At 40.9% G+C, this 19,528-nt stretch overlaps 2 protein-coding genes across 6 annotated transcripts; one reads left to right on the plus strand and one right to left on the minus strand.

Annotated features, from left to right (window-relative positions):
* Window positions 1-749: 749 nt before the first annotated feature.
* Window positions 750-6,678, minus strand: TRMT13 (tRNA methyltransferase 13 homolog). Of its 4 annotated transcripts, none has more exons than XM_062497874.1 (11): window positions 6,535-6,678; window positions 6,159-6,205; window positions 6,014-6,080; window positions 5,160-5,222; window positions 4,971-5,035; window positions 4,430-4,499; window positions 3,950-4,117; window positions 3,603-3,675; window positions 2,834-2,908; window positions 1,550-1,958; window positions 750-1,237 (listed from the first exon to the last, which is right to left on the minus strand). In XM_062497874.1, the coding sequence occupies exons 1-11, from the start codon at window positions 6,676-6,678 to the stop codon at window positions 1,036-1,038; spliced, it is 1,383 nt and encodes a 460-aa protein (XP_062353858.1). In that variant the 3' UTR covers window positions 750-1,035. The 4 variants fall into 4 exon arrangements, with proteins under 4 accessions (XP_062353858.1, XP_062353862.1, XP_062353859.1 ...); XM_062497878.1 differs by having other exon boundaries at window positions 4,430-4,536; window positions 4,966-5,035; XM_062497876.1 differs by lacking the exon at window positions 750-1,237 and having other exon boundaries at window positions 1,581-1,689; window positions 1,839-1,958; window positions 4,430-4,536; window positions 4,966-5,035.
* On the plus strand, window positions 6,677-19,036 carry SASS6 (SAS-6 centriolar assembly protein). Of its 2 annotated transcripts, none has more exons than XM_062497872.1 (17): window positions 6,677-6,777; window positions 7,812-7,872; window positions 9,375-9,454; window positions 10,708-10,812; window positions 11,119-11,290; window positions 12,213-12,290; window positions 13,226-13,345; window positions 13,434-13,625; window positions 13,831-14,025; window positions 14,367-14,456; window positions 14,548-14,727; window positions 15,313-15,394; window positions 15,762-15,871; window positions 16,684-16,806; window positions 17,116-17,204; window positions 17,658-17,749; window positions 17,841-19,036. In XM_062497872.1, the coding sequence occupies exons 1-17, from the start codon at window positions 6,677-6,679 to the stop codon at window positions 17,927-17,929; spliced, it is 1,959 nt and encodes a 652-aa protein (XP_062353856.1). In that variant the 3' UTR covers window positions 17,930-19,036. The 2 variants fall into 2 exon arrangements, with proteins under 2 accessions (XP_062353856.1, XP_062353857.1); XM_062497873.1 differs by having other exon boundaries at window positions 16,750-16,806.
* The last annotated feature ends 492 nt before the right edge of the window (window positions 19,037-19,528 follow it).

Below are 19,528 nucleotides of genomic sequence, written 5' to 3' on the forward strand. Positions count from 1 at the left end.
TCTTTTGTATTTGCAATTTAATCAGTTTACATAGTGAAGGTCTTCTAGCATCCTTTAATTCATGAAGCTCAACTTTTCCTATTTTTGGATGTTATCCAGATGGTACTTACAGAGGAAGATTAAGGGAGAAATGTCTATGTTCCCAACATACATCTTTTAGCAATGAACTATCAACAGCTGATAAACAGATGCTTCTCAAAACTTGCTTTCCCTGACACAAAATACAGTCACTTAAACAAAACACCCCCAGTTTCATCCCATTTCTAAAACATGCTGTTCATTGTCTTTGGGGTAACAGCTTTAATGTTGCAGTAAGAGACCCAAATAAGCACTTTTGAAGAGATGTTCAGTTGGCAGCTGTTACTTGCAGAGTGTACTTCACTGCAGATGTAAAATGTTCGCTCTGATCTTCATTCTGTGTTCTGTGAAGGCTTAAAAAGTGAATATAATGCTTTTGATTTGGAACACTAAGCCAGCTTTTTTCTTATCAATATTTAATGAATGAATAATCAAATTAGCAAAAATATACCAAGATGACACTTTAGACATAAGTTTTCTTTCTGAATAGATTCCTTAGCAGCACAGGCTGATGAAAGTACTTAAATATTTTAAGAGGAGATACAACACTATTCTAAAATTCAAAGTGAAAATAAAGTATGTCAACTTCTCTTATTTTAACCTATTATCTTTCAGGAAATGTGGAAAGTTGTTCTTCTGGTTCTCCTCCTGTCATGAATCCTAGTGAATAAAGAATGTAATTGTGAATGGAAGAAAAGATCAAGCACACTTCTTCACAGCAAAGAGGCTACAACAGGTTTCAAATATGCTTAGGGATTTTATTTTTTCACTGATGAGAACTGGTTTGCATATTTGTAATTCCTAGTGAAACTAGAAAATGTAAGATCTTTACTTGGTTACAGGAAAGATGATAAAGGGTTTTTTTTTTGTAAGAAATTAATTAGTTTTTTTTTAAAAAAAAGCCCAGATGAGTTTTCTAGGGTTCTTTTCAACTACCAATTTCAAATCTATCTCCTATCATATATTTGGCTCTGGTATCAAAGAAGGATTTGGATTTGGGACAGCTGTCAACAGGACATTCTCCAAGGACACAGCAGACTCTGTATAATACTGCAGTGCAGCCTTGTATCCCTGTTGTTGTAAATACTCAACCCGTCCGTGATCAATCAGCCGTTTGCAGAGGCAGCCAATCTCCTTTCGTTCCTCAACACTCAGTATCCTAGTTCCAGAGAAAGAAAGGAAGGAATGAACAGCTGTCAGAAAATAGTTTTGGTAATCAACATTAGTAGTTAAGCTTAGAAAAACTACTGAAATAATTTTAAGTTCGTTTCAGTCAGGCAAGCATGACTGTTGAAATATTTTGAAATGTAGGTCCATGAAAATGGTATTTTTAAAATAATATATTTCTATAAGTTTAGTAATTAAATGTTTCTGCAAAATGAGTCCTTCTGAGGACCCAAATCAATTTAATGTGTCACTATAAATAGCTTTTCTGCTGGAATCCATTTGCTAGGAAAGAAAATGTACATACCCTTGTAAAGTATCAGAGCCACTTTCTGTCCTGCTGAGTGTTCGCTCATGTTCTTCATTAGTTTGATCTTCACTGTCTTCACTTGTAGAAGCTTTGCTTGTGGTTTCTCGCATGCCACAAGTGGCCCAACTACTCATTCTCTGAAAATAATGGAATTCTACTGGTCCCAATCCTACTGATTTAAAGAACTCTCTGCCTACATAATGTGTCCAGTCACACTTGTGATGGCAACACAGAGCAATAACAATTCCAGCTACAGGTTTATGGTCTTCTGTGGTGCTTGCATTACCAGCAGGTTTGTGAGGAGCCACCTCAGTCTGAGCAGCCCTGCAGCGTTTTGGTGCAGGCTCTTCATCTTCTCCATCACAGCAAGTGGTGTAACTTTCAACCAAGCATCTCAAAGCAAGATCTAGGAATGAACAAAAGCATCCCCCCCAACAAAAGTATCCATAAACACCACGCCAATATTTATACAGTCTCTATCATGGTTGGGAATGTGCTTCCCACAAAGAAAAATAAAATTACACATCACAAACTAAGCCAAAAAGCAAGTTCAACAACAACTAAAAATTACAAACGTGCTTTGAAAACATGAAAACCCTAAATGTGTTTTTTTATGGAGCTTCTAAGAGCTGATTCTCTGAAATATTTGTTCTGCAAAAGTGAATTTTAAATAGTTTGGTTAACAAATTGGCATATTGTAGGAGAATTTCCTCCCTGTAAAACACACAAGTATTTGCTCTAAAAGCTTGATATCTATTTGATATCTAGGACACAATCTATTTATTATGCACATGTACTTCTTAAATGCTTCACTGTGTCATCTTTGTCACATTACCTATAAAGGTGACATATTTAAGATGTCTTTATCTACATAGTAGCCACATAACATTAGAAAAATTGTATTAGGTTAAAGTTATCAGGACAGAAATACAATCTTATTTGTGTTCCAGGTGCATATTCAGACAGCCAAGAAAAACTTAGAAAAGTTTTTCCAAAAGCAGGCAACTGGGCTAAAGAAAGTACTCTCAAATACAGGGCCCATGCCACTACACAATATTCTCCATTCTAACCTGTTAAAGCCAAGAAAGGCTTCACTTCTGCCTAAAGTACCCTTACATCTATTATCCCTTTACTATTCCACTGGAGTCAAGAGATATTTAGAATATAATTACTGTGTGCACCAAACAACAGCTAGAGGGCAAAAACAATTTGGAAAATCAGTCTATTCAGACTGTAAGGTTTAGTATCCTGACTTTCCACAGTTCACACTGTAATTCATACCTGTTGCAGCTCCACACAAATGCTTCCCAATTCCTACCACTGGTAGTCTTTTCTTCTCCAAAATAGGTACCTTATCTGGAGGGGGGGAAAAAAAATCAACAAAACTCTCATCCAATCCACAACTACCCCACTACCTCTATGTTTTTTCTGAATAATGTAATTTCAGCACACTTAGAAATAAATGTTTGCCACTAGTAAAAATACAGTGACTGGTACATTCAGTTACAAGCTGTTCAGAGGAAGAAGTCTTTTGTTAAGACAAATTCAAAGAATAGGAATGTGCCTGAGAAATACATTTAACCATTTCAGCCTTTCTGTATTGACTAGGAAAGGCAAATAGGACATTAATGCATCTCCTGCTGAGAGGTGCTCCCACAAATTCTGCAGCATTGATGGTGTATCACTTGCTTAATTCTACACCTAAAACAAACCATGCAAACATGTTTAATTCTGCAAGTGCTAAAAACACCTTCAAAATGTATTTGTTTTGGTACTTCTCACCTGCATTGATGTCCTGTGAGTGTATAAAAAGCAGAAAACCTTCAAAGTCCATTTAAAATATATGTATATGTGTATCTACGTATATTCACACATACCTGTGTGTATATATGTATATACACACAGTATCAACATGTCCAAGCATCCACTGAGAATAATCTTCAGAACTAAGTACATTTAAGAGTGTTACACACAAACTGACTGAAACCCCAATTCCAAATTAAAAAATAAGCCTCTATTTCAGAATGACACAGGCCAAGAAGGAACTTACTTAAACATAAGTGCTGAATGTCTACTTGAAGCCTCTCAAATATAGAATCTCTCCTTTTGTGTTTTCCATCCACCTGTTTAAACAGAACAAGAGATTACAAAGGCCAGCCACTAATAATTATAATTTTGCTCCAGGTATTAATGTCAGTCTATTTTCTTGTCAAGTCGAGATCTGTGAATTTCCAACATTAAACATCACGATTTTTTTCTAATAAATTTGCTATTGGTGAAGTATGGAATATATAACTTGTAAAATTTAAATTTATTGAGGATAAAAATTAAATACTAATAGCTTCAATGGTAATGGTTTAAAAATTATGCTTTACTAATGTTACAACATCCTCTTACCTTGAATCTTGTGGTTGCCCTTTCCACGAGCAAAAACTGAACACTTTCAACATTCTCTAAGGCAATATCAACCCAATGAGACAGCTTTCCTCGTCCAGCTCCAAACTCAACAAAACACATTCCTGGACCAAGTAAATGCAATTTTTCCATGTTGCCTAAAATAGAAGCCTACAAACATCAAAAGGTTATTTGTGAACCAAGAAAATATATAGCCTGTGTTTGTAATGCCTTACAGAAAAGTTACTCCTTCACTGAACTGCAGAAGACTTTTTTAAGCCTTCCTTTCAGTGAGGGATTAGGGAAAACATGATGTGTGTACAGAGGAAAGGGATCATATCTTCTGTTTTACAGTATCAGATTTACTCTGCAGGAAGCAACTGGCATTATGCACCCAGTCACTCAAATTATACCAGCACAATTCCATGTCCAAACCCCTCTACTGTTATTGGTAAATATTATTAGTAAATTATCAGACCAAACCTGTTGTTTCAGGTGTTTAAAAGCAGATTCCCCATTCTTTGGGTCATTTAAGGCTTCTTGTAAAGCCTGGTGGGACAGTATTTGTTCCTTAAGATGAAGTTCCAGGCCTGGAGGCAAATACAAAACTTTTAGGCATAGCTTCTGAGTTTCCAAGGGTTCCTAGTTTGTAACAGAGATTATTACAATTGTGACATGAGCTCAGTTTGTAGCACTAACAAAACAGTCTGCTGGGAGCATAAATCTATTATCATATGTTTATAACAGAGCCACATTTTTATCTGTAGTGATACCTGAGTGAGAAAAGAATAAAAAGAAAAACAAAGGGAAGGGAACACAGGATTGGAGTTTTATCATCCTTTCAATCTAGTTTACTTTTTGGACTAAAATTCAGCTATTAGAGGTCTGTCTGATAATTATTTCAGATCTGTTTTATGGTACCTATCTCATATTTTGACAGCTACCCAAGAACAAAAATAACAATGAAATATTTAATCAATTAAATTAAAATCACTTTTAGCATTTAGTATTAAGCTCACCATTACTTGCTTTTTTCAACTTGATAATTAAGTTCTGCAGCTCCTCAACAGATAGCAAAGATAGAGGAACCTTTTTAAGGAAAAAGAAAGTGACACCAATAAATATGAGACCCTTGAAATTTTCTGTATCTTTGTAGTCATAAATTGCAACATGTAACATAAGGAATGAACCTAAAACCAAATAATGTACTCACTTGTTTTTCTGGTATTTCTGCTACATCTTTTAAACCAGCATTAATATCTTGAACAAAGTAGACCTTTAAATAAAGAAATTTGACTCAGTTAATTGCCAGGAAGCAAATAGCTAAATTCTTCAGTGTTCTAATGGTAAGGTATGTAGCAAAAGGAATCCACTGCAAAGATTTTCCAAGTAATTTTTCTTCCTATAGTCCTAATCCTGAATCCCAGCCAGGATTCAGGATTCCCAACTTCTGATACAGTTGTGCAAGACTGAACATGTCCATAGGAGTTAAGCAGTCAGTGCTTGCTAGACAGATTCCAGAGCCCAATTTCCATTTTCCCAGGGAATACTAAAGGTGTGATTCCAATGAGATGGAAAGGAGGGCCATGAAGAAACCATCCTCTGCTTTCTTGGAAGAGCTGTTTAAACATGTCCTGTTGCTTCCCTCAGCAGTCAGCCAAGCTTTCACTGCCAGCCTGACTGGAGTGGGCACTTGGCTGGAATACTCAGAGCCTCACTGCAGGTCTTGTTTTCCCAGGACAACCTTCCACCCAGCCTCTGCAATAAATGGCATTGTGAGAGCCTGTTCCCTGGGTGTGGGATAAAAATTCTACATTTTTATTTGTAACCAGGAACTGAAAAATTGTTTCAAATTACAGTGCGAAGGGGCAGAGAATAAGAGGGGACTGGAATGTGAGCTGCATTTGAGCAAGTACCCTTAGAGCTTCCTTCCTGCCTTACAGAAGTGCTTTCCTGGAACTGCTGCCCTGCAGCTCACAGTGCTGTCAGCACAGAAAATTCTCTGCAGGGCTGTAATGTTTAAGGTCTTAAATTCGAGGGGAAGTGCTGGAATTACACTGCACTTACAGGCTTTGGCTTCTCTCTTGAGTTACATTTTTTTAAATGCTTTTGCAGTTGGTCTTCATATACAGTGCTAAAAGCCAAATGGAGAGAAATGTAAGTATCATGTGAATACCGACAAAGAACGGGAAAAGCATTTACATATACTCACTGTTTTGGATCAAGAGGGCACGGAATTCTTTTTCTGTCATTTTGTTCCTAGTTAGAAAAGTTTTAGAAAACACTTCAGCATGCATTCAGTGTTGTGTTTTAAAGAGGCTGTTGAGGGGCATCAGCTTCATAAAACACCTATTCAGAATAGGTGAGTTAACCGGAACGGAGAAACTGAGACGAGAACTTAATACTTGACTGGATCCTAAAAGAATAAACCCCTAATGCAAGGGCAGCGCGACTGCTGGGCTGAAGCGAGAGCCCGGCACACGAGGGCTCGAGGGAAGGCACGGGCGCTGCCTCTCCACCCGTGCCGCCAGAGCGGGGCCACCCGAGCCAGCCCGCCCGCCCTCCCGGCCGGACAAGGGTCCCTGCACCTCCTCGTGCCCGTGCTCCCCGCAGAAGCGCCTGCCGGGCGCCGGGATCATCCTGCAGAAGCGCCTCTTCCTCAGCACGAAGTGGGCGCAGCGCCCCGGCTCCGGCGCCGCCATCGCCGCTCCCGGCGGCCCCCGCGCCGCCATGTTGCGGCCCCTCCCCGCGGGCGGGAGCAAGATGGCGGCGGAGCGGATCTTCGACCGGGCCGCGTCGGTGCGAGTGCGGGGCTGCGGCTGCGAGGAGCGGTGAGTGCGGGCCGGCTGCGCGGGAGCCTCTCTGCGCTCCTCAGAGGGGCTGCGAGCCGCAGGTTCTTTCCTCTTGCCTGCCCTGTGCTCCGAGCGCTACTGCGCTTTGGGGTTGCTGCGGGGATCCTCCGGGTGAGGGAGGGACCGGCGCTGGTGAGGGCCGGGCGCTCGCCGAGGGTGCTCCGCCGACGGGAGTGAAGCCGGCGGCGGAGCGAGGTCGCGGTGGCTCGGCGGAAGCGCCGTTCCGCCCGGGGCTGAGGCCACCCGAGGGCCGGGCCGCTGCCGGGCCCGCGCGGTGTTCGGCGCCTCCCGGGCCGCAGCGCTGTCCGCGGGCCCTCCCGCCTCGCTCCCGCCTCGCTCCCGGACCGCGGCCTCCTCCGGCGCGGCTCCTCCTCAGGGGCCCGCGGGTTTGAGCCACCTGTGCGAGGGTGCGGTCACGGCGCTGGTGTCGGGGGAAGCTCAGACGTTCCGTCTGTGAAGCGTCTTTTCAAAATATAATGAATTTCTGCACTGTGGATTCTGTCTGGATTAGGCAGTGTGTGCCCGACTCACCTGTGTGAGAAGGTGCGGAAAGGCTGATGTGTGTGGTGTGCGTTGTAATATAAGTGACTTAGTACTCGATAAGAAATCATTGAAGACGAGGTAGGACTGTGTAAATGATTATCAGGAGTTCGAGCAATCGTTCATATATTTCAACAGGCTTTTACAAAAGTTGTAGTTGCTGGACAAAGTTTCAAAATTTCTGCCTTGCTATGTAAGGTCTAGTGGATAACAAGCAAGCAGTAAAAAATCCAGCTCTGTCTGAGGAGCTGCAATGACTGAAACTACTGAAACTCATAAATCTTAGGTATAGTCATCAGTGGGAGCTTTCTTAATGTTTCTGCCTGAGATTTTTTTTTGCTGTTGTTTGTTTGTTTGGTTGTTTTTTGGGTTTTTTTGGGGATGTCATTTATTCCTGTAATGCAGCTGTGATCGCATATTATTTGGAGAATGTTTTCTTGATTTATTACTGAGTTTTATCTTTTTGTACACAGGAGATTAAATGTTCGAGTGAATATTGAACTACTGTCAGTTTCTAATCCCGTTCATAAAAAGGTTTGTAAATTAGTAATGTTTCTATCATTCATTAGGTATTATCTGAACTTCATTTTATGAAAGGATAAGTAAAACAAGGAAAAGCAAACTGGGATTTTAGTGTTTGCTGTTTGACCTTACTTTATTTTTTATCTAAGTGCTCAGGCAAACATGAGTTGGAGTTTAAGAGTACCTTTAGTTCAAGGTTCCAAAATGGGGGTAAAAAAAAAAAAAAAAAAATCTTTCTCAGTGAACATCTTAACGAGACCACTACTGGAGATTTTGTAATATCTTCTGTTGTACATCTGATTTGTCACCAAAATGTTAATCCCCCCTGCACGATGCTAAGGTTGGTCATAGTGTTGCTGAGTTAAGATTTGTTTGTATAGGGATACAGCAGTTTTTGGTCACATTCTGCTGCTGGTGGCAGTGATAATGGTACTTGCCTTTGTGCAGAAGCAGCTCAGTTAGAAGTGTGTGCTGAGCTGCAGCCTGTCAGGAGGAGCCTGGAAAAAGCAGTTGACTCCATGAGGGGGAAATCAGTCTAAAGAGAGAACTTCCAGTGCTTGATCAGCTAATGGGACATCAGACCCAGCAGGCCTTTTTATCCCACCCATCAATCCACCCCAGCTGGCTTGGGGTAGCATTAATTTTAGCTGCCTGTGTGTGTCAGTCCCTGAGTTTGTTTATCCATCTCCAGCTGAGATGGATAGTTGGTGCTGCTGGCACCTGAATTACTGAAAGAAGTTTCAGTTGTGTGCAGGGACAGTGCTGTGTGACACTTCATTATGTTGAAACAGCTGACAGGTCTCTACTTCTGCACCTCTGCTAGGGAATATCCTTGCCACGGGGCAAGCCTTGTTCCAGGGAGCAGCTGCCTGTGCCTACTGCTTCATAGCTGCATCCTTGGAATTCAAGGCTTGATGCTTATGGAGAAGGCAGTTTTCCCAAAACACTCTGTAGACCCCCCGTGAACAAATGAGTGTCTATTTAAAAGCTAACCAGTATAATGCTGCAGTTTGCCATATGGGGTTCCTGGACTTCAGCTGTATCAAATCTGCAGAGCTCTGTCTTAAAGTATATAAAATCAGCTGGTGGTTTCATAAACTTCAGGGGCAGTGTGCTCTGAAAGACTTCCAGTTCTGGGAGTGATGTATTAGTAAACCATGACAGAGGACTGCAAGTGCCACACTATTTCATGAGGGGAAAAAAGGAGCAAATAGCTTTTTTTTTCTGAAAAAATTTGGGTACGCACTGAATTTCAAGACCTGTGCTGCCCAAAGTTTAAGGTTTTGACTCGGTTTGTTTTTGTGAAAGAATTTTCCTTATTTTCCTGCTGTCATATTTGAAGTTGTGTTAAATGGTGATGTTTTACACATTCTGAATCAGTTGCCACAATTCTGGTGTATTTTTGACTAAACAGTGGAAGCATTCAATACTGTTTGCAATGCTAATTTAAAATATTTAAAAACTCCTGGGTAATTTATAGTATTTTAATCTTATTTAAATGTACATCTTTTCAGGACTTAGCTGTTCGATTGACTGACGATACTGATCCTTTTTTCCTTTATAACCTTGTCATATCAGAGGAAGATTTTCAAAGGTAAGTGAAATTACAGTATTTTTTCTTTGAGACATTTCTAAATGGTAAAAAAGAGCAAAGGAATATTTTTAGCTTGGAGTGGTCTGTGTTAGAGTTCAGGTTTTGGCAGTTTTAGTTGTGGGGTTTTGTCAGTGTTTTGTCAATGTTGTTCTCTGAGCAGTTGGTAAAACAGCCAGGTTCAGGAGGGTGAGCAGCTCAGGTTACACAGAAGAATGTTTGGATCCCCATGTTAAGTTCCCTGTAGGGACACAGTGCCAAGACACCACAGTTCATATTGCTGCTGGTATCTTGTGTATCCTAACTGCTTCTTACACTATTGTGTGTGTGTGAACTAGTGCAGGAAGTTATTACGAGAAGAAAGTCTGTTTGCATGGACATGGTTTTACAGACCTTGGCCTGTATCTTGAGGGCTTGTTGCATAATTTTACTGTTGGGACTCATTTACTTGCTCAGAATTTGATCAAATAATCAAATTTGGATTTCAGGCATGAACAGCTGAACAGTTCAGTTTTCTGTGTTCTTCGGGTATTTATTTTATTTTTTTTTGCTTTGTTTTGTTGTGGGTTTTTTGTTTGTTTGGGGTTTTGGCAGAGGAGAGTGGCTTTGGTGCTGTTTCTAAAAAGGGAAGTGTGATCAGTGTGTGGATCAAAAGGCAAAAGCAAAGTAGTGTTTGCAAGAGAGATGTACAGAAATGTTTTGTTGCATGGAGGCACAGCTTTGAGTGTGCACTGCAGGATGTTTCTGTCTGAGTTTGCTGTGTCTGTGGAGAAGGGGGCAGAGGAATGGGTGAGTAGGGGACAGAGGTAATGGCTGAGGCTCCCCTCCTTGTCCTGTGCTTGTTCCCTGTGCCTGTCCCATCACTGCTCCACTCTGTGCTCCGAGGGTGATGCCTACTCAAAGGAGCACCTTTGTTACACCCCAGCAACTTCTGGTTGTTAATTAGTGCAATCCATTTACAAGAGCTCTTGTGATCAGAAGTATCCTCTGGGGATTATTATCCAAGATGTGCTCTAGGGTGACCCTGCTCAAGCAGGGAGGTTGGACAGCTGACCTGCTGTAGTCCCTTCTAGCCTGACCACTTCTGTGCTTTTGTGATATGTGGATACACTTCTCATTGAAAATAATATGCTAATAGGCTCTTTAATGACATGATCAGAACTGGTTCTTTCTACTGGTGTAAACAAAATATTTTATAGGAAATAAATTACAGTTCTCCATATCGTTAACTTTTTTTTCCCTGTCTGTTTATTTAGTTTGAAATCCCAGCAAGGTCTCTTGGTAGACTTCTCTGCTTTCCCACAGAAATTTATAGATCTACTTCAGCAATGCATTCAGGAGCAGAACAAAGATATCCCAAGGTAGGTCACAAGTGTGTGCCACATTACTTTGTGTGTACCTGTTGAGTTCTTAAAATGCTCGTCAGTCACTCAGGCTGAGAAGAGTCAGTAAAAAAGGATAATTTGACCTCCCCTGACCTGAATATGTTGGTGGATGTAACTGGCAAAACCTGAGTCTTGGGAGGAGAATTCTTTATTGAGTAAAAACTGTGCAGCCTTTTACTGCACATATAAAAATATATTTTATTGGGAAATAGCTTAGGCTCTACAGGTAGTTTCAGGAAAAAAAAATATGCTAAACATTTGATTCTCTTGGTTTTTCTCTAGGTTTTTGCTGCAGTTAGTTTCTTCAGCACCTGCTCTAGATCACACACCTGTCTCATTAAATGTAGTGGAGACCAACCCTTTCAAACACCTTACCCATCTCTCTCTAAAATTCCTGCCAGGAACTGATGCAGAAATAAAGAAGTTTTTAGCCAACTGTTTGAAATGCCTTAAGGTAAAATGAGAGTTTATCATAACTGCAACTAAGCCTCAATGCTGTATTGTACTTAAGCAGCTTTTTTTTTTTTTCATTCTGAATAATTCAGAAGTATGTACCAAACTGTATCCTCTGGTTTATTTTTCATTTTAGCCCAAATATGTAATTGCATGCAGCTGCTGGGGTGCATGTTGTAAAATCTGAATTGCTACTGTCACCTTGGCAATGCAGGTGCTTTCTGTATGTTCAGGCAGGCAGTGCCATTTGGAGTGGCAGGAAGGGAAGTGTTGCACGTGGTGTGCAGCTGCTGAGTGCTCTGGCTGCTGCACTGCCCTGCTCACAGCCTGTGCTGATGGCCAGAGCAGCTGCAGGACTTACTGGGGCCTCTCAGTCTCTGTTCTGCACTTGGCTTAATTGTGAGCCTTGGTGGGCTTCAAAGGACTAACAGCTATAAATAGCCAATTAAAATTGGAGTGTTGATGCAGTTTGGTAGCAGGCTAGGTTTGATTTAATGAGAAATTAAAGGTTTCATGGTTTGGCTGTTGTCTGTTTCAGTTTCATAGCTTGGGATTTGTCTCTCCTATTGTGCTGTCATGTTTCTAGGCATCTAATAAGCCGTTTCAGTAATACAGATTTACAGTATTTTAGTTGATCTCTTGTTTAGGTAACTCCTTTGTAAACAAGTCTTATTTATAAGATACTCTTTCCTTGTAGAAATTCGGTAAAAATTTAATTTTGTGTTTTTGCATTGTGGGCTAATGCCTTTTCTTTTTAATTTACTACATACATCTTGTTCAGCATGACACATTTAACAAGGTGATCTTTTCACAAATACAGTGAGTGTATGGGTGCTTAGGTGGGCTGTGCTGATTAAATGGGACCTATATGCTACTTCTATTTTGGGAGCTAAGGATGTGACTTGATGTCTGTTTGTACATAGGAGGATAAAATGATGTTGGAAGAAAAGCTTAAAAAAACTGAAGAGGATCTTACCAGGCAGCTTAGCTATACTCAACAGGTAACACACATTTTTAACTTTTGCATCTTGCACTTTTTCTGATTTATGGAAAATGTCCCTTTTTGTAGGCTGGCTGGTTAGCCACTACCCAGCCAAGACACTTGACTTGAGACTGAGTGAAGAGAGTAGTCTACTGTGGCTTTTCTAGAGAGTGAGCAAAGCCTGCAGCTGAAGAATTAAATTGAGTTCTTGCAGTACTCAAGCAGAATTTTACTTGATTTTGTGCAGAGGTCTTTGTATGCACACACAAATTGAATACTAAATATATGGTCATGTGAAGATAAATAATAAGTATACTTCATATATTCCATGAATCACTGGAAATCATTTTATTTGGAAAAGTTGTGAAACTGTGGTAAATAAACTGGAAGTCTTGGACTTCGATGACTCCTTTTTGGTTTTTGCAGTCAGCATAATAATCACTTCTGTATTTCAAGAGAATGATTTGGGTCAGATTCTGCAATTATCAAGGTCACTTTTCTGACCATAATGAAACAGAACAATTCCATTAAAACAATTAAGAGTTAATTTTGGAATGGAATATTTGTTTGCCTTGTGAATGCAGCTTCAGTGTGAGTTACTGGAATGTGTTTGCTGAATTGGAATGCAGAATTACAAATTAAAAAGAGGAAAAGATGCTGCTGAAGAACTTTATTTCTTTTTTCTCCTAATGGAGTGCTCTGTGTTACAAGCATAGGGAGGATATCAGCAGGCTGTTTTTCCACTCTTAAATAGTGGTTGGAAAAAAATACAGTTGGAAATTAAAATTATTTTAGCCACAACATTAGAAAACTGCTCTTCAGCTTCTCAGTGCCTTACATTTCCTGGTTACAAAATTAATGTGTTTCAGCATCTGGTGCTAAAATTTAGACTTCTTTAATAATTCTGTCATCTCAGTATTGGCTGAAATGCTTACATTTTTAAACTCTGTGCAGAGCTTGTCAGAGAAGAGCCGGGAGCTTGACAAACTGAAAAATGAGTGGACATCCTACACTACAGCTCTGAGCAACAAACACTCACAGGAGCTGACAAGTGAAAAGGAGAGAGCTCTCCAGGTACATTGGTTGGAAAGAATGAACAGGATTCCTGTATGGGAATAGCCAGATTCACTGAATAACTGCTTCATTTCTTTGCTTCTCACAGGCACAAACTCAGTACCAACAGCAGCATGAACAACAGAAAAAGGAATTGGAAAATTTGCATCAGAAAAGTATTCAGCAGTTGCAGAACAGGCTCTCAGAACTCGAGGTCATCAATAAAGACCTAACAGAGAGGAGATACAAAGGAGACTCCGCAATCAGAGAACTGAAAGCAAAGCTTTCTGGATTAGAAGATGTATGGCTTCCAAGTACCCAAAATCAAGCTTGCTACTGTTAGAGCATTGACAGTGCCTGCCTGGGCCTGTTATGGGAAATGTAGCATATTAAGTTCATTTATTTCCTCTTCATTCCATATTATGCCTACTATTTAAATATGTCTGTCGAAATTACTGTTATGGGCTTTCTTGAAGAATAAAATTCAATTCCTTCCCAACATTTAGGAATGTCAAAGAGCGAAGCAGGAGGTGCTGTCCCTGCGCCGAGAGAACACAACTCTGGATGCTGAATGTCATGAAAAAGAGAAACTCATTAATCAGCTGCAGACACGAGTTGCTGTCTTGGAACAAGAGATCAAAGACAAAGATCAGCTTGTCACCAGAACGAAAGAAGTCTTAGATGCGACACAGGAGCAAAAGGTTTCTTCATGAATTTCTTTTAACCTTCCTAATTGAGGTTTCCATAGAGTAGCTGCTGACCAGTTTTTATGGGTACAGTCAGTCAGCTTTCAAGTGTAGTTAAGATTCTAAATTATGGCATCAGAAGTATACTGGGTTCAGATTTAGTGTTGTGGTATTTAGTGTTCATGGTATTTTTGGTAGGGGAAAAAAGCATGATCCAGATCCTATAAAATTTGACTGAAAAGCACTGGATGGTTCCTTGTAAGGATAGTTCTCAAAGAATTATGAACATTCTACATGAAATCATAAACAAGTGTATCACAGCCTTTTTTGTAACATTTTGTAACATTCTGTTCAAGGTGATACTAGAAGAGAGCACAGAAGAAAAACAAAGGCATATTGAAAAACTAGAGACAACAATTAAGTCGCTGTCAGCTGAACTCCTTAAGGTTGGTTTGAACATGGCACTTCCCTTGTGCAACATCTCCCTTATTCTTAGGTGTTTGCTTTTGTAATATATGGTTTGGGTTTTTTCAACAGGCTAATGAAATTATCAAGAAATTACAAGGAGATTTGAAAACTCTAATGAGTAAATTAAAATTGAAAAATACAGTAACAATTCAGCAAGAAAAGCTATTGGCGGAAAAAGAAGAGAAGCTTCAGAAAGAGCAGAGGGAATCACAGGAGATGGGACAATCCCTTCGAATGAAAGAGCAGGAGGTATTGATGGGTTATTGATGATAACCTTGTGTGCTGGAAATCTCTTGGGTTTTGTGGGGTTTAACATGGTTACAGCAATAAGGTCTTAAATCTTTCCATGCAATAGAATGTACTCTTCTGCTTATTTAACATGTTTATTTAAATGTGACATCAACTTTCAGATTTCTTAATCTAATGTGTAAAAGCCATCCATTTATATGGAAGGCAACCAAAATTGTTTTAAGACAACAATCTAATGGATGAATCAGCACCCTTTGGAAGGCACATTCATGTGCAAGTTGGTGAAGGGAACAAGAATAGGAACAGAGTGAGCATTTTTCGTCCAGTAAGGACATTCCCCTGTTCAGAGTCCATGCACTATTTAACCATAGAAAAACAAAGGTCAGAAAGGATTGTGGCTGTCACCTTGTTGAAATCCTAGCTGAAATTAGGGCTTCCTTAAAAAGAAATACCATGTTGCTTTTGTGACAAACTGAGTTCAGACTTCTTTAATTTTAGAATAACTTCATAAATGCTTTTTTAGTTGTTGTTTGTAGTTAGTAGTATAACACTTGCGATAGTGTTACAATTATTTGGGAATTGCAGGTTTGCAAGCTGCAAGAGCAACTAGAAAGTACAATACAAAAACTCGAAGAAAGTAAGCAGTTACTGAAAACCAATGAAAATGGTACGTTTATACAGTTTGATTTCTTCCTCTGTAAAAATGAACCAGTGATCTCACTACTACTGAAATTGATCAAGGCAGCTTTTGGGGTTTTTGTGAAGAGCTGCCTTTATTGTCATGTATGGAAAACAAGCCTGTGGGCCTGCGGCAGCCAAGGGCTGCACGTAGGGAATCCATGCCTTGGGTCTGTGGGGTGGGTGCTCAGAGGCTTGGAGGGGAGGGAGGAAGCTTCAGGAAAAGGCTTTGTGTGGTACTAGGGAGGAAAAAGCACCCAGTGAGCTGTCACACTTTGTGAGGAAGGGCTGCTGGCCATTTCAAACAGCTCATAAGAGGGAGCAAGTGGACTTGAGCTTTTTCTTCCTCTCTGCAGTTATCACGTGGCTGAACAGACAGCTGAGTGAAGTTCAGATGGCAAAGAAGCTGGACAGTCCTGCCAGTGCCCATGCTGGTGGGAGGGCTGCTGTTTCACCTCTTGGCATGGTAAGGTAGAGCTGTAAACAACAGCCTGGTGAGGTGGGCATCAGCTGCTAAAATGCAGGGCCTTGAAGAAGGGAAAAAAAAAGTCCTTTCACCTTCTTCTGGCCTTACAGTTTTGGGTGGGTGTGGTATGGCATTGTGTGTTTGGTTTTCAACCATATAAAACCCTGTTGGGTGCTTCTTGATGTCCTGGGCCTTGTAGGTGAGAATCTTCTATGCTCTTGTTTATATAAAATACACAAAGCTATACAGAATTAGCTTGGAAAAGTTGAAGTGCAGAGTGAGGGCAAAAAAAAAAGGCATTTTTGTGTTGAGAGGTTAACTTAGTAATTCCCTTTGTAAAGGTCAAAATCCAAAGTGTACTATTTCAGTACTCTAGCTAGTGATTTTTAGAAACAGGAAAGTCAGGGGCTAAGGAAAGCTGCCTGCAGTCGTTGAATACAGTCACTTGCTGCTTCTCACCTTGTGCTCTACAGATCTCTGCTGTCACAGCAACAACAGGAATTGATGAGCTGCTTGTTCACAGGGGAAAGGCTGTTCATCTCTTGTAGCTGGATACATGAATTACTTTAATCAGTGACAGGGTGTGTAGCTTATTACTAGCTAAGAGTGCTCACCTCATTTAACTTTAAATGATGTTTTCCTGAAGTGTGTGAATCTGTGAATCTTGGAAAAGTGATGTTTTCCCCCCATCAGGAAGCTCACATCAAGTGTTTGCTTTGTAATGGTAGTAGTTAATTTTGGAATTTTGAATCTCTACAGTTACTGTAAAATTGTGTTTCTCATTTATGGACATGTTTCTATTTCTTTTACAGCCTGACCGACCATCCTTTCACAGCTCAGGAATCAGTCACCCCATTTCTCCTCTCTATGCCTTCCAGAACTTTCTGGATCCCACACACAGCAAAACCGGAAACTCCCAATGTCCAGTATCAAAGGCAGGCACTTTGACTTTTTTGTTTGTTTAAGAATGTGACACTATAGAATATCAAAACACTATGTTTTGACTATTTCTCAAAGTGCATAAATATTTACTGTATTTACTCTTCGGCTCCCTGCCTTGAGCTTTTTGACTGTTTTTCATAGCTAATGCTTGTCTTTAGGCTGTTTCTCACAGGCTTTGCTGCACAGCAGGGCCAATGAGGTGTAGAAACAGGAATCCCTGGGAATTTGGTTCTGTGAATGCCCTCGGGGGAGGGGACTTTCCGATGTGGAGTAACTCTTACCCTGCAGCGTTGTCTCTGCAGGTTCAGTTGAACTCACAGCTTTCAAAACTGAGTCGATGTTCGGATGCTCACACCGTGCCTGCAGCTGGCCACGCAGCAAACAAGGAGAAGTGAGTGTCAGCTACTGCAATTTAGTATTTTTATTACTTCATTTATAAAGCCCTTTGTCGTGGTGGTGTGTTTGGAACTGACTGACAGTTCTAGTGTTAGAATGGTTCTGTGATCAGCCTTGCTTCATTATCGTGCTAATCAATTTTGTGTTGGTTTCTTGGAGCCAAAGGAAGAGCTGTGCTTGTGGGAGTAGGCCCCAAGGAACAACAGTTCAGTGTTGCTCCTGCTGACAGATTTAAGCCATTAGGTGCTGGGTCACTGAAAAAAAATAGTTCTCTAGGCTGTTGTTAACCTACGTAATGATGGTTCAACTTCAGACATGGTAAAAGTAGTGAAGTGCAGTCGTACTTCTAGTGAAGGTTTTCCTGAGGAAGGCTGTAGCTGCCCTCGTTGTAATGCACTGACGGCAAACTGCTTTTGCTTTAAGTTTTAAATGGCCTTTCTATTTCTAGTGGTGATCCACTGGGGCTGGAATCAAAATATTTGAAGAAAAAAGATGACAGCATTCCTTTACGAGGGCTGAGTCAAAACACCCTTAACTCGGGTAAGTAGGAAGCAGAGCAAAGCCTTATTTGAATGTACTCAAGGGGCAGCGACAGCCTTGGCTCAGTGCGGTGTCCTGTGCTGTTCTGCAGAGTACCTGAGACCGTACTTGCCAGCCAAAGCCCAGCCGTTGCCAAAAGCTGCTGCACCACCAGCCTCGGCCTATTTTCCTGGCTCATAGACTGGGTTCTTACAGTAAGAGTCCTCTTTGAACCACTGGGGGGATTTGTGAATGTCCTGCAATAGTGTGTTTAGTAAAGTATCAATGTGAACTGATGTAATGATATGAGCCAGTTTTCTTTGAGGAAAGGATCTTGACTGATTTGGATGATGCTTCAGGGTGTCTGAGCCAAAGGAGATGAAGATAAAGCCTTAAGGAGCCTTAGTGGGAACAACACTGACATCACCAGGACTGTGCAGAATTTTTTAGTATAGTGTTGACCCCATAAATCATCCTAAAAATTGACCAAAATGCTCTTTTTTATAACAGGTGAAATGTACATTCCCTGAGTGAAAACACTCACCTGAATTTCTATTTCTTGACTCCTTTCAGAGAAAGGATGAGGTGAAGGGAAAGCACAGAACTGTGCTGTGCTGTCCCTTTTAGTAATGGTCAAGTTCATATGGGGACATGACTGCCTCAGAGTTTAGTTTTAAAGCTTAATTTTGGAACCAGCTTATTTGAATTGCATCTAGACTTACAAATAATCTCATAATAAAAATGCAATTTATTTCACTGAAGCTACAAAATTAAAACTTCAGATTCTCAGTCTTGGTTCCCCTAACTTTTCTTTTAATCTCTCAGTACTACATTCCACAGGCCACCATGCATAAACATTAAAAGGTGAAGTAGCTGAATAGTTAACTGTTGACAAGTATCAACACCTAAAAGTTACTTCATTTTTTTAAATCATACTTTACCACTGTAAGATGATACAGAAATTTCAGATGCTCTTACATTTATGCAGCTTGTTCTGCTGTATGGGTTCAAATGCTAGCATCATGTAACCATTCCTTCTGTGCCATCTTTACTTGGTGCTCCCTGCAGAATGAGCATGCATGGACTTCTGCCAGGTCAAGTACCCTTACGGTGACTGTTCCTTACTTTTGAAGATATTTCATTCCTTTTACCTTAGTTACTCAGGTGCACCCAGAGGATTGTACATTTCAGTGGTTTGTTTTGCTGTGTGAAATGTGTACATTTGTTTATAAGTTAGCACCATGTTAATGTATAGTGTCTGGTTTTGTCATGGGTATGTTTTAATGGAAATATTAAATGTTTTTTTTTTATCAAAAGCTCTGCTTAGTTAATGTTTTGGGAGTACTAAGCAACATCTCCCCTGTATTGAAATTCCCAGCTGAGGTAAGCACCAGAACAGCTGTTCTAGTTACTTGTGCAGTTTTGTGTGTCGCTCCTTGTTCCCCCGTCCAGCCCCGCAGAGTTCCTCTCTCCAGCTGTCCTTGGGTGTCACTGCCGAGGCTGTGTCCCTCTGGCAGTGCCGAGGAGCTGCTGGCACAGCAGTGTGGAAACATCTCCCAGCCCCAGTGGAAGGAGAAGTAACCGCCCGTGCTGTGGGCCTGGGCAGCCCCGGCCAGGCTGGCTGGGTGCAGCAGACTGGATCCTTGGCTGTCCTGTTCCACTGGGGCACCAGGACCCAGGGAGCAGCTGCAGGCAGCCTGAGCTGCTGGACAGCAGGGACCTTCCACTGTGCTCAGGGCTGCTGTAGTACTACCACATGCCAGGCTTGGTCACTACTCCAGATGACTTTTTGCACCTGCT

This window comes from Cinclus cinclus, chromosome 8 (assembly GCF_963662255.1).
Source record: "Cinclus cinclus chromosome 8, bCinCin1.1, whole genome shotgun sequence".
NCBI lineage: Eukaryota > Metazoa > Chordata > Aves > Passeriformes > Cinclidae > Cinclus > Cinclus cinclus.

Coding starts and splice junctions, on each gene's coding strand:
- SASS6 (XM_062497872.1), top strand. CDS start 6,677: ATGTTGCGGCCCCTCCCCGCGGGCGGGAGCAAGATGGCGGCGGAGCGG. Junction 9,455..10,707: donor TCAGAGGAAGATTTTCAAAG/GTAAGTGAAATT, acceptor CTGTTTATTTAG/TTTGAAATCCCAGCAAGGTC. Junction 14,457..14,547: donor TGTCAGCTGAACTCCTTAAG/GTTGGTTTGAAC, acceptor TTTTTTCAACAG/GCTAATGAAATTATCAAGAA.
- TRMT13 (XM_062497878.1), bottom strand. CDS start 6,678: ATGGCGGCGCGGGGGCCGCCGGGAGCGGCGATGGCGGCGCCGGAGCCG. Junction 5,036..5,159: donor CAGAAATACCAGAAAAACAA/GTGAGTACATTA, acceptor TTCCTTAAAAAG/GTTCCTCTATCTTTGCTATC. Junction 1,959..2,833: donor TTTGTGTGGAGCTGCAACAG/GTATGAATTACA, acceptor GTTCATTCCTAG/ATCTTGCTTTGAGATGCTTG.